This window comes from Corylus avellana, chromosome ca3, assembly GCF_901000735.1.
Source record: "Corylus avellana chromosome ca3, CavTom2PMs-1.0".
In the NCBI taxonomy this organism is placed as follows: domain Eukaryota; kingdom Viridiplantae; phylum Streptophyta; class Magnoliopsida; order Fagales; family Betulaceae; genus Corylus; species Corylus avellana.
This window is the reverse complement of record NC_081543.1, coordinates 2,091,334-2,105,990: the sequence shown is the minus strand read 5'-3', so window position 1 is coordinate 2,105,990 and position 14,657 is coordinate 2,091,334. Positions and strand designations below refer to the sequence as shown.

The 14,657-nt window shown below is 41.2% G+C and overlaps 1 protein-coding gene across 1 annotated transcript in view; it reads right to left on the bottom strand.

Annotated features, from left to right (window-relative positions):
* The window catches only part of LOC132173904 (callose synthase 10), a 63,850-nt gene that overhangs the window by 8,956 nt on the left and 40,237 nt on the right, over positions 1–14,657 (bottom strand). Inside the window, exons 32-39 of the mRNA XM_059585572.1 lie at positions 12,982–13,116; positions 12,797–12,865; positions 12,539–12,710; positions 10,774–10,879; positions 9,251–9,370; positions 5,999–6,114; positions 5,822–5,905; positions 5,446–5,558 (exon numbers count right to left, since the gene is read on the bottom strand). Of these exons, the coding sequence (XP_059441555.1) occupies positions 5,446–5,558; positions 5,822–5,905; positions 5,999–6,114; positions 9,251–9,370; positions 10,774–10,879; positions 12,539–12,710; positions 12,797–12,865; positions 12,982–13,116 (915 nt within the window). The remainder of the gene's footprint in view (positions 1–5,445; positions 5,559–5,821; positions 5,906–5,998; positions 6,115–9,250; positions 9,371–10,773; positions 10,880–12,538; positions 12,711–12,796; positions 12,866–12,981; positions 13,117–14,657) is intronic.

Here is a 14,657-nt window from a genome sequence, read left to right as displayed (position 1 = left end):
CCTCTTCAAAATCTCTCTCCAACCAGCTGGCCTCTCCCTCTGAGATGGAATCCAAGGAAATACCATCTACCAAAGGCCTCCAACTGTGATGTTCAGCAAAGAGCTTTTGGTAGAAATCAACAATGTGCTCACTAATCTCATCCTGATTTGAAGAAAGATTATCCCCAATCATAAGATTCTCTATCGAATTATATCTTCTGTTAGAGTTGGCTATGGAATGAAAGAATTTAGTGCACTTGTCCCCTTCCTTTAACCAACACACCCTAGACTTCTGTCTCCAACTAATCTCCTCCATAAGAGTACACTTCTCTAATTCTCGCACAACCTCGGCCTTCCTCGCTAACTCCTCCTCGTTCAAAGCCCTACTCTCTTCGTGCTCATCAAACACCCGGAGATCCTCAAGAAGAGTCCGCTTATTCCTCTCAATGTTACCAAACACCTCCTCATTCCAAGTCTTCAAATTCAGCTTCAAGGCCTTGAGTTTGCGAGCGAGAACAAAACTCGGCGAACCATGGAACTCAAAAGAATCCCACCATTGTTTCACTAACGCAACAAACCCTTCCTCCTTAAGCCACATATTCTCAAACCTGAATGGCCTTTTCCCCTGGGATACCTCCCCCAACTCTAGCATAATTGGGAAGTGATCCGAACATAGACGTGGAAGCCTCTTCTGCCTCACCCCTGGAAACCAGGCTTCCAGCTCTGAAGAAACAAGAAATCGATCAATCCTAGACCATAGCGGAGGATCTTGAGAAACCGACCAAGTACAGACACCCCCTCCAAGGGGGAGATCCATAAGCCCTTGTTCAGAAATAAAATCTGAGAAACCCATCATCGCAGAATCCAGACGAGCTCCACCCGATCTTTCACTAGGAAAACGGGTAACATTGAAATCTCCCCCAATACACCATGGCACGTTCCACCAACTAAGAACACCAGCCAACTCATCCCAAAGGAGCCTTCTATCCCTATCAATATTCGGACCATACACCCCTGCAAAAGCCCACACAGAGAGGTCTGCCACGTTCCTGAAAGACACAGCCAGGGTAAAATCCCCTATACAGACATCGATCTTCTCCACCACCCTAGTATCCCACATGATTAAAATGCCACCCGAGGCCCCACTAGACTCCAAACAGCACCAATCCACATGATTTCGCCTCCATAAACTGCGAACAATGTTTCTAGACATAGCCTGAATCTTGGTTTCTTGAAGGCAAACAACATCTGCATTCCAGTCCCTAAGCAAATTGCTCACCCTCAAGCGCTTATCCCTCTTATTCAATCCTCTCACATTCCCAGAGATTATGCTTATCTTCATAACACTTCTACATTCCCCCTCCCTTTCCTGCTTCCCCGAACCGAGCTCCCACTTCTGGCATCATAATTCACCGAACACTCCAAATTCCTCATCTCCCTTTTACCCTTAGTGCCGCTATTGGAAGTAGACACCATCCCATTATTTCGACGTTCCTCTTCTAGAGAGGTTAACAATGCTAACAATTGCAGTTTATGACCGGCGAACGAAATCCCCACGATCGGATATATCTCATTGGCACACTGAATAACCCAATCGGAATAACCTGCTGCATAACTGTTCAAAGGCGAAGGCCCATAACTGTTCAAAGGCGAAGGCCCCTCTGTTTCACACGCCTCTGCCCTCCCACCTTCCTTACTCCTATCATCAACCATGACATCACCCCCACTACTCTTAGCTACCACCACCTGACCAACCAAACCTGCACACTGGAGTCCACCATTTGAAGGATCATCGTCCCAGACATGCAGCCCACCAGTGGACCTTAGTTGCTGCATTTGACCCAATCCCCCACTAGCCTGACCAACAACCTGGAGCCCTTCACCGCCATACCAAGGTACCAACTCATTGCCCTCACACACTGTACCTGGCTTCACCGGCATCTTCTGGTGCGAAACAGTATCCCCACCGCCCAAAACCACCATCGCCGGTGCTCCGACAGCTCCAGGAATCTCCCCAGAATCGACCCACTCAAGTACCTCATCGGCGGCAACCAAAAATGGCTCCTCCGGCGTTGTCTGGCTCGACAGAGGCTCCCCTCCTTCCAATATCACGACCGCCGGAGCACTGCACAAATCGCCGGCCATCTCTGACTCACCGGCGGCAACCACCAACGGCATCTCCGGCTGTGTCTGGCACGGAAACGTCTCCCCCATGTCCTTAAAAACGATCGCCGGCGAGCAACAGTTGTTTCCGGCAAGTATCGACGCTTCTGTACTGTCAGAAAACTCACCGGGACCATCACCAGATTCTAACCTCGCCTGAACCGTGGACTCCACTGTCGAAAACACGCCCTCAACACCAGCCCTCACCGGAACCATCAACGCCGGCCCCTTACCCGCCGAAGCTACCCTCATCGGCTCCTCTGCCGTGGCCGTAGTCACGATCAGCCCGTGGGGATCTGCCAACCCCTTACCCACGGTCTCGATCGTCAAGTGAGAATCAGCGCGACCAGACCCATCGACACCCATCGACGCTTTGTGACCACCCTCCGACGATTCCAGCACCCCTTCCGGCTCCGGCCTTACGCTCGAGCACTCCCCTATCTCCACAGGACTCTTCCCAAACTTCACTGCCTTGCACTCTTGAATAATCGGGGCCTTACTATTCGGGCCACTAACTAGCCCTTTTTCCATAATGGGCCGAACACCCTTTTTCCTGAAATAAGTCTTCACGGCTTTCCCAGACTTATCATGATTCCATTTGGGCCTTATCATGAATGCCTTCTTGTGCTGGACTGCCCCGAGATTGAAGGCCTTCTTTCTCGCGGATCCACAAACGCAGACCTCATCAGCCTTGGGAACAAAAGTCTGACATTCTAGATATTTTATAGCAGCATCCAGCTTCTCCATACCCACGTCAAATTCGCCTTTCAACCTGCTCAACGTCTCCTTAGCATTGATTAGCTCACCCTTCACACGCAAGAGAGACTGCACAGCATGGCATTCGTTCCTCTCCTGTCCCTTCACGTGATCAACTCCAAGATACGATGCAGTCTGCCTTACCGTGGTATGGAAGCTGTTCGCCAGAAAAGAAGAATCGCTCGCCGGAGCCCTATTTTCATCACCCGAAGACACCCCTAGCTTTGGACAGAGCAAACCCGCCGTCCCTGAATAGAACGTCTTCTTCGGACCCTCCGCAATATCACCAGCAATCCACTCCGGCGTGGTAACCTGTTTCGAGTCCCCCCCTATTCTGGCAGAAACTTGATGTTGCTTATCCCGCTCTGCGGAGGCCTCTTTCAGCCACCTTGGCACCATGGCGATCGGTTCCGAAAAAGAATTAAAACATTCCTCTGCCGGTTGCAGCGACAACCCCACCGCCTCAGCATAGCTCCTCCTACCCACCCCTTCCTTAGCCTTGACCCCCTCTCTGCCCTCCCTAACACCTCACGGCCTCACCGAGAGAGGACTTTGCGGTCGGACCTCCATGTAGCGGTCCCGCCTTGTCCATAGCGACCTTCGGAATGATCGGAGCCGCATCTACGCCTTCCATCAAACTCTTCTAATGTCAGAAATCGTCCATGTCTGTTGGAGCATTTCTGTGCAATAACCCGTGGGAACCCTGCTCTGGATTGGTCCCAAAACACCTCAGACGTTTCCACCGCCACCAAGTCCTCGACAATGCGCACCAACCACAACAACTCATCCTTCTTCAAAAAGGATGAGTTGTTGTGGTTGGTGCGCATTGTCGAGGACTTGGTGGCAAATGTTTTATTTTTATTTTTTTAATTTTTAATTTTTTTTTAATTTTAATAACTTTAAGGGCATTCTAGGAAGAAAAAGGCAAAAGAGGTTAAGCGCGACACAAGGTATGGAGGTGTAAGTGCAAATGTGGTGGTAAGCGAAAGCATTAGTAGGTCAATTTGTATCCCTTTCAGATATAATTTTGTTTGATCACACAGTACTTCCTAGTCCAAAACAGATCTGATCTTCTCTTGATCCATATGAATCACTCTTGCTGATCCAATGTCCGAGAAAGAGCACTTTCATCTAAGCACCGTTTCGTGTACAACTTCTTTTCCTGCTACATGTGGAACACTGTACTCAGGGTTCCAAACCTCTGGGGAGTGACTATAAATGATTATGTCATCGAGATTTTCCACAACAAACTAGTCAAGGTAAGGGTTTGAGTTATACATTTAATTGCAGAACAAGACCTGAATTAGAACGAAATTCATAGATAAGTTACTCTTCTTGTACATTATGGAGTCTCCACTCCATGTTGAAAGCTCTTTCAAATAGCATGAAGGTTGAAAGTATTCAATTAGACTAGAGGGTTGGATTCTCCTTCTTCAAAGGGGAATGAATGGAATGAAGAAATGAAGTGGTTCACTGGATTTTGTTTACCACAAGGTTGGTCTACGATCAGAACGTTGGGACAGGATTCCAAGACAATATAAGATGATTACCCGAAACGACAGTGAAATAGAAAAATGAAATATGTAACTGTTGTTTTCTTTTCAATCCCTTGCTTTGAAGTTCATTTCTCTCTCTGACAGAATATTCTCAGAAAACTAGAATCATAACAATTATGTAGTCAGCATGAATTTAAAGGTCAACTCATGTCAGGGTTGACCTGTTTAATTAAGGTCGTGCCAGAGTTGACCCTTAATGGGTAGGCAGGTTGGTCGACTTGACACGCCAACCAGGATTGCCAGCCTAGGCTCTCAGCTTCTTGAGTCTTCTATAAATCTTCATCGAATGAGGAAATCTCTCTAAAACGAAATATCTTCGTTGATTTTTGTCGAAGAAGAAGATGTTTCCTTCAGAGGAATAGTTGGAGGTTTTCCGACTCCTTCAACTCTGGCGGAGCTGGAAGGTGGAAGGATTGTTTTTGAACTCTGATGGAATTGGTGCACAACCATATGATCATTTTGAAGTTAGAAAAATGTGAAAGTCTGTTCCATTGTGATCCATGTGGATAATTAGGGAAAAAGAAGTGGCTGGACTTTTGGAGGAGTCAAACGTACATTCATCTCTATCAAATCTTCATTCCTAAGAACTTTGTATTACTAGATATCTGTCTTAGGCCGTGTTCATTCCACTACTTTAGTAGAATTTATTGATCCTTTCAAACTTTAGAATGTAATATGTAATTTTTTAGGGGTTGTCTACCATACTTAACGTACTGTCGCATTCTCCTCTTCTTAACAAAGTGATTAACTACTAAACAAAAAGAGTAAAATTAAAATTTTAAAAAAATAAAAACTATAATTTCTTACTTCTTGAAAACTACTACACTAAACAAGTTGAAGTAAAGAAAATAATATAAAATTGGCCAATACTTTAGTATAAAATCCAGAATGGATACCAAGTTATATAAGAATTAGCATAGGGTAACTTGTTAATAACACTGAGGTGAGATATTGAAAGAAGACGCAAATCATTGGACTCCCTCAAGCTTACCTGCATATATATCCTCACTTATATTGATAACACGCGATGCCTTACTGATGCCTCCTCGAGTTATGTGAAATATTCGATCAAACACATCCGGATGTCCATAATGCATGCGGACTCTGCAATGTTATAGAAAGCCATAATAAAATTTATTTATATTCAATATAGCATGTCAATCTTTTTATGAATATCTTCTAGATACATTTTTAAAATAATAAGTTCAAATTCCTGACCAACACTTTATATAAAAGTGCCATTCAAACTTTCTCCAGTTCTTCCAACATGTTTTAAAAACAAAAAGCAGCTTGGAAGTAATCAACAGAATCTCGATAAATTGATCCATAAGTCAACTCAACCACTTTTTTATGAGAAGATGACTCACTTGAGTGGACTTGCTAAAACACGCTGCCCCAAGGTTACAAAGCTAGTCTCTTGGTTGGACATGAACCAAGCTAATGATGAGACACTGCATTGATATATCCAACATGTAAGGGGTAATAAAGATCACCATGGAAACAAAAACCAAAGTTGACCTTATTTTAAAGGATAGCACACAAACCTTCCTGTAAAAACATGCTCCCTTACACCAAGTATAGTGGGTGGTCGAATGCCATGATTACCACGAAATTCCTCGAGAAGATTTCTCATTTTCATTGCCTCTTCAAGGTAATTATCCTACAGAAGAAAAGAAGAGTGTTACTATGTACAGGTTATATCTATATCATTATTTGCTATACATATTGAAACAAGAAGCTATTTGCAAGAAACTATTCAAGGTTCCCATACTCTATTGTTTTGAAACCCTAATGTAAAACCAAATAGAAGTCAAAAGCAGGCCATATGCGGGTTAACAGTAACTTGTTGGTAATAACAAGAACAAGAAATAATATATCTAATAGTGTCCAACTAAGTTTATGCCATAAGCATCTGCCAATGGACCCTACAAGAAAAAATACATAAAATATGTGGAACAGTGTTTAATAACTGAAAATCTATCTCAGGTTTTCAAAAAGCTGAAGGACGGCCACCACAAATATTTTTGACAAGTAAATCCAATTATATAAAAGGCGTCCCACAGTACATTGACAGTACACACCAGGAAACACCTTACTAGACCAAGCAAAAGAAAAACCCAAACAACCCAACACCAAACAGAACCCAACCAAGAAAAACCCACAAAAATAAAGCCCTCCAACCCGAAACCCCCAAACACCAACAACTCTCAAACCCGACGCCCATACGAAGCACCCAACGCTAAAACGCGTGAGCCTTGCCTTTCCCACACCTAAAGAACGCACCTGTTGAATCATAATTTAAAGAGCATTCTAGATTCAGAAAGTCCCTTCTTCTTCAAACCCAGGATGCTTACCCAACAAATGATCATGAACCTTGATCATGTGACCCGAAGTTGAACCCAGGCCTTTATTTGATCGAGAGCCTTGCCCAGCCCCTCTTCAGTCTTCAACACAGTGGGCTTACGAAACGCGACCATTTTGTTAATCGGATGGACAGGACAGAAAGGAACGAGTTGGGCCTAGTACCCACCATGTTGGGTTACACCGTCACTGAGCTCCCCACGATACCCACCAGACCATTGCCTGTGGGGCTGACAAGAAGCGACTGGATCCACCGGAGTGAGGGCGCAGGAGCACTGCAGAGCCCATGCCGAGAGAGGAATCCAAGAAAGCCAGTGCCTTCCCAATCTCAGCAGCGAAAACCCTCCATCCCTACCCTTCTCTCCCCTCTAGAACAACAATGAGCCCTTTGGGTGATGAAAGCCTTGTTCCCCTCTCTTGAAGATTGGATGAATTATGATTCTGGCCTACGAACCAGTGACTCTGCCAACTTCATTAGCCAAGCAACGCTGAATTTTCCCAACAACAAAACCCGGTAAAACCCCCCTCCTCTCTCAACCAACTGCAGAACAGACCCCCCCTACAAACACAGAAAGCTCAAAATCTTTGGCCAATATGTAAAACAAACTGCTATAGCCCATCTTTGACTAGCTTGTTTTGTGCTAAAATATCCATATTTTAGCCCCTTAATTTATATTTGTTAATTCCTTAGTTTTGTTAGTTTGTGCAATTTTACTTCATTTTTGTGTTTTATGTCTTTTTATAGGTTTTTGAGGAAAAAGGAAGCATTCTGGAAAATTCAAGCTTAAAGGGCAATTTTGGAAAATTTTGGAAGTGAGGAAGTCCAAACTCTAGCCATGCAGCTGTGCGCTCAAGCACACATTGCCTAGGCTTGAGCGCACCAGCACTTGAACACCAGAGAAGGAGCGAGCGCAGGTGTGCGCAAATAGACACGCAGCCAGACTCATTTTTCTCCCCAAATTAGGTTTTCCTAATCCTTTTTGGACTAGGAAAGTTAGACCTCCGATTTTACTAGGTTTACTAGGGTTTCTAGGTCTTTCCTAAGCCTATAAATAGACCTCTAGGCCTCTTGAAAAACACACCATTGAAGACACAATTCAGCACAATCTTGAGGAGAGGAATTGGAGGCTCAGTTCAGAAGCGTTTTCGGTTCTTTCTTTTCCCTTTATTTTAATTATGTGAAACTAACTCTTTAGTTAGAGGTTGGATTGAAGCCCTAATCATGTCTTTTTAGAATTTCAATATTGGCGCATTTGCTACAATCATATTTTGATATATTTAAATTGATTATTTCCTGCTTAATTGAATTTCTCATACGAATGTGCTTGATCAACATATGCATGTGGTATGGATTAGTTATTTAACTCAATTTGGATGATCAAGTCCTAGGCTTAATAGAGTGACAAAAGATATCATTGCGGGTTCTTGGGCTAATCAACATGAGGAACCAAGAGTATACGCCCATGCCCTATGCCTCATGTGTTTGTCGATTTCCATAGATTTATGCTTTTTTAAAGAACTTAGTATGCACCCATGCTAAATCCTTTGAGAAAGAAAAGAGTTACGAGTATACACCCATGCCTAATTCGTTGCTTAGGGAGATCAATAGCTTAAGGAGTATACACCCTTGCTCTTAGGTTGGCAAACATTAAATATATAGGTATAATTGGCGCATTGGCATATTGTTATCTTAATTAATCTAATCAGTGGTGGATGTCGAATCCCTAACGCTTTCATTTATCTTTATCTCTTTTCATAATATCAATTTCGTAACAATTTTGGTATTTTAATTTAGAAAATCAATTCTAAGCAAAATCAACAATCCTCGTTGGAATGATATCGTATTTGCCACAATATACTATCGTTTGATCTTGTGCACTTGCGAGTTAAAACGTACTGAGTATTCGCCTATTAATTTAGATGGGTATTTGGCACAACATAGCATCAACCCCACAAAAACAGAAGGAGAAGATGTCGGCACACGTGTTGACACGCCGACAAGAGGAAGAAGAGATGAGATGCTCTCTAAGGAAATATCCTCCTCTCTCCTAAATGTTGGGATGTAGATTAAACAAAGTGATTGCACAAAATCTGGACTGTCAAGTCTACCAACTTCATTGGAGTATTTCCACACCATAAATCATGCCAAAACCAAATGAAAATTTGGATCACAAATCTGGCAGACCTGAAAATTTGTCCTTGATGCAATGCTAATATGTTTCCATGTGTTTTCAGCCAGTTTTGTTTTGTGTGTGTGTGTGCTAGAAAGTTCATATCTGCTCATTCCAGTTTGAACAGTTCATAGAAGAAGAAATTTCCACTTTGTCACCCATAGCCACCACTCACATCAAATTGGTTTTTGCAATTAAAAGAAGTAGCAAAAAATCCAACAAGAACAAGGAAAGGTAGCTATCTAACCAAAAGAGGCATATAACCTGATTCATGTCGATTGTTTGCACAGCTTCCCCTCGAGTGAAGATAATAGCATGGTTTTGGTTTTCAGGCTTCCCTTCTCCAAGCTTTGGGTCACCAGGTAATTTGATGGAAAATATTTCCTGCATATAGAAAAATAACTATCATTAGCAAATCACAGCAAAACTCAGCTCAACTCATTAGCCTGGAAAATAATTTTCAGAAATTGCACAATGTTATAAGACACAAGTTTTCCTACAGAAATTGCCACAGCAAGAGAGTACAATATAATTGATAAGACCAAGTCACAATATGCAGAGAGCCATTTATTGACCAACAACTATGAAAGAAAAACTAAGTATGGCAAAATTTGTTTACACTGTCATCAAATCTCAACTGTTAAGACACTGAAACTAAGAGCATCTCAAGCAAGGGTAGGTAAAATACCTAGCCAAAAAGCACTCTTCTTTATTTTACCTACTCCTCTTTCAATACAAACTCCAACAATATATATATATATATATATATATATATTTCATTCTTTATTTTATTTAAATATTATTTTTCAGTAGTTTTTAAATTATTTTCTTAACAACGCCGTTTTCTTCCTCTCTCATCTCTCTCCACACCAGTACACCAGCAATCACAAAGCCCACATCTTTGAAACTCTCCACTACTGACACAGCAAACAGATTGTATCAATCAACCCATCCATACCCACAAATCTTCATGAAAAGAACCCACCAACCAGTAGCAAGACCGACCCACACCTTCAAAACAAAACGAAAAAATAAAACACCATCCACCAACACCACCAAAAACTCTCAGCCTGCATCTCTCTCTCTCTCTCTCAATTTGAGCTTGGGCTTCTCTGAAAAGAGATTTGATTTTGGCTTCCTCTAGGTTGTGGAAGTGGAGGTCGAGTGTTGTGGTGCGGAGATCTGGGTTGCCCATAAGCCTGCTTCTGGTGCGGAGATCAGTGAGCCAAGCTGAGCCATGCGGCTGGAGAAGAAGATGAGCCAAGCGGACCTGGTCAAGCAGATCAATGAGAGGCCCCCAGGTTGTCCAGGAGTACAAGAGCGGGAAGGCCGTGCCGAACCAGATCATTGAGGAAAAGAGAGAGAGGAAGAAGAAAAATGGCTAATATCAGCTATATTTAGCTAATATGAGCCATTTATAGCATCTGTTGAAGATGTTCCAAGTGTTTGTACTTAAAAATTAACAAAAAAGGGCAAGAAAAAAAAAAAAAAAACAAAAAAAAAAAAAGAAAGAAAGAAAAAAAGAACACACAGAATCCAATACAAAGAAGCATATTGGCATTTAAAGCAGCAAGTACTATCTACTCCTTAAAAAAACATATCAGATCGGTTCCATCTATAGCAAGCTACACTCAAACAGCCAGTTTAACTGTTAACCTACACGAATTATCACTATTTTGCTTTGAGAAAATGAAATTGGAAGCATAGATGCATAATCAGAAATCAATCCTAGAAAGGACATAAAGATCTTTGAAGAAAGAACAGGTTTGACAAAAATCATTGATTACCTGATCTTTTCCATGTATATCAGCTTTGACAAGCTTTGAATAAAATTCCTTTTCTGCTGCACTACTCTCCTCTTCATGTATGAAAGCAACTCGGAGTGCTTCATTTCTAATAACAAAAGAATATATATTAAGTAATACGAAGAAGTCAACAATAATGCCTCACAACAATGATACAGAGTTTGATAAGAAAAATATGAATAGAAAAAACATCAAAGAATTGACAACAAAATAAAGAAAGCTCATTAAATGACAGAATGACTAGTGTTCTCCATTGCATATTAATTTTTCAGTGAAGTGTCATACTTAGCTTCAACAGTCTGCTGTATGGAGAAGCCTGGCACAACTCTCAGATAAATGTCCAATGCACCATCCTAGCCAATTATGATAGGATGTGCAACATAGTGTATGTTGAAATGATTATTCATCATGAACAACCTTTCACACACACACACACCTCTCTCCCCCTCCAAACAGACCGCATTAGACAAAGAAGAACAGCATCCCAAATAACATCCGTACTATGTCACTGAAACTTTCCAGTTAAATCAGCAACTCAATGTCCTTTTCTGGTATCACCCAAAGAACTGAAAATGAAGAGAAGACCAACAACCACAACTCTCTCATAAAAGAACAATAGAGCAATAAATGATCAACTAATTCCTCACACCATTGACACAAGCAGTATATGCCGACCTCCCCCACCCACCCCCCCTAAAAATAAAAGAATTTATTTTAGTAAGGCTATCCACTGTCAGAATCTTTCCCCAGGGTAGCTGTCAAAAGAAAGAAAGAAGCCTTCCTTGGACCCTTGCTACAGCATATGTTCTTCCATGAAAGTACATGCCACTATTCCCAATAATCGCCTCATAGAAGGTCCAAACATCAAATTGCAATTATTGTTTAACTTCCAACGCACCCTATCAAGATCTATTACGAGACATAAAGATCTAAAAGCAAGATCTGTAATCAAATAATATCAAGGTCTAAACTATATGGAAATCTGAGGGTTCGAACACACTAACTGGTACACATATAAAAATAGGCATAAAAAGAAATATAAGAATCAGAGTGACCACCAGCAGGCTTCCTACCTTCTCGTTGTCTATCTATTATCAAACATAAATTTTAAGCCAGATTATGATTATATCAAGAACATAAGTTTCAGTTCAGCTGATTGATGTATGAAGCATCAAGGTACCGAAAAACCAGACATCAATCCTCTAAGAGTTGATTCCAAATTCCTGTAAATGGCATCTGTACAGGAGAGGGGAGTGCATATAACCTTTGACAATGAAGTTGGTAGTTAAGAAAATTTATATCAACAGAGGTTCAGTTCAAACTCAACGAAACTAACTCATAATGTTCTATAGATGAAAATGGCAGAAGGCCAGTCATATAACAAGGAACCACATCCATAAACTATAGACAATTTGCTTTCCACCAAAGCTACACGCCTTTATTATACTCCTTAATTACTAGATTACACTTGTACATAACCATCTACTCATGGCCAAATTTTAAGTGATTGGAGTCCTCAACATGAGACCAAGCCACTTGGCACCCATGCAGTAACCTAGCTAACATTATAAATGCCACTCTACTAAACATTCATAATCTGTAGCATGGCCTCTAGGCAATTTACATTATATTAAGATAAAAAAAGAATGACTATTCGAATTTGCATTCTAACAACACAAAAGTCTAGACACACAAAACTAGAAAACGTAGTTAAATAGATGAATGATAATAAAAATAACAATTATACCTCTGCAACAAAAGAGCAATATCAGCCGCCTGTTGTGCCTTTTTTTGCTTTTGTTGACCATAAATTTGGCATGACACCACATAAGTAAACTTCAAATCTGCTTGTGCCCGTGATTCACGAGACAACTCAAAACCTTGGGCTGTGGGGAACTCCATTTGAGAATAATCACCAGCTACAGAGTAAAGACAAAATGTGAGGATATATCCGTGCCCTAAAATATAAGATTGGTGACATTAAAAAGGGTCTAAAAGCAAATACCTCCCAATGATCTCCTTTCCAAATAACTCTGCAGCATTAAAGCCCTTCTATAATACATCATACCACGCACTGCATTTCCAAGAAAATTAGACATAAAAGGAAAAAAAAATTCCGTTAGAGATCACATCCAACTCATTATAAACAATAACGAATAAATAACAGTAGAAATATCAAGTTATTCTAACCAGTCCTGGCTAGAGTCTGCCCTCGATAAGATGCCCAAAGCCGAAGCTCCAAAGAATCACTTGAACCCTCTACAAGTTCCACATCTCTTGTCTGCTCATTTCGGCCAATCCGATCCAAAAAATTCTCCCATTCATCTACATAGAAAGCAAAATCTCAGCCATAAAGGGCAGATATCAATCATAAAAGAAAAAGAAAATGAACCCCCTTGTGTCTATTCCTCTTTTGTTTCTGATAGTTATGCGTGTGTGCTCGCACATTTTTCGGAAATATTTAAAAGCATTCATGAGGGGTCATTATCTGGTGCAATGGTAAAAAGTCTCAGGCTGCCAAGGGCAAGTGGACAGGTTAGAGTCTTAAGAGCGGCCCCTTCATGCAAAATTGCTGCAGGGCAGGATTGGATTCATCAAGGAAAAGCAAGAAAACATAAGTCCTTGCATAGGTTAAGCTTATGTTCCAAGCCACCTCTCCCAGGACCCACTTAAGTGGGGACCAGCACCGAGTAATGGCCCTAAAGCATTCATGCTGGAGGAAAGGAAACTATCATTGGTTTCAAATCCATAAAAAGAAAACAGGTTTCTATCGTTTTCCAGTATTTATTGAATAAAGAATATAAGATTGGGGGACCTTTAAAGAAGATATCCGAATTTTTTATCCGATGCCACATGGTTTGGAGAGGATATGTTAACCTATAGGAGCCCTAGTAAGTTTTCAGGCGTCTCTATTCTAGAATATATTGTCCAGAACATAATATTGGTCCCATATTTTGTGATTTTCTATTTCATTTACATAGTATCAGAGGTTGTATAATCCTTACCCAACCAATTTTTGTCCTTCTCATTTTTCATTTCCTTCTATTTAATTTGTGATTTTCATTTCTATTCATATCGGCTGGTTCTGTAACAAAATCAGAGTAGCAAAGCTCATGTGGAAGCTGACGGAGCCATCATCACCATAATCGTTGGATGATGACGCCATCACCTTCATGATTGGGTGTTCATTGTGGTGGCTGGAGATATTTGTCCATTGTGGTGGTGGAATCCTCACGTGGTTTTGCAATGGTTCTCTGGTTCCTGTGGTGGTTGCCATTTTCTTAAAATGATGTTTTTATGACGAAGTCTTGATCTTTGGTCGCATCTGTGGTAATTGTTCAAGTTATCAATGAAATCTGATTGTCACTGACCAAGAATTAAAGAATGCCTGGTGTTTGGTTGCGTGTATCTTGTCTGTATTTGGGATTAAAAAAAAAAAAACTTAATTCAATTCAATCTCGTATCCTGGAATAACCTTATTTCACTTTCGATTTTGGCCCTCCAAGCCCAAGACTATACCCAAACCCATATTTAAATTCCAACCGCAGCCCATTCCAAAATAAAAAAAAAAAACACAGCCAAAGCCCAACAGACCAATCCAAACACAACCATTCCACTCGGGTAAGGCACAGACCATTTTCAAGAATTCCTATTCCACTTTCTGTTCCAAGTACTTTACCCTCCTCATCTAAACAAATTTTCTGTTCTGCTTTAGAATCATTGCCTCCACGTTCTCCCACTACCTTACAAATATGCTCCTGTCACCTACAGCCGCTGGCTCCTATAACTCCACATCTTTCTCACAATATTCAAATCCCATTCCACCCTCTGCGCTAGAATCATTGCCAACTGTTCTCCGAAAAGGT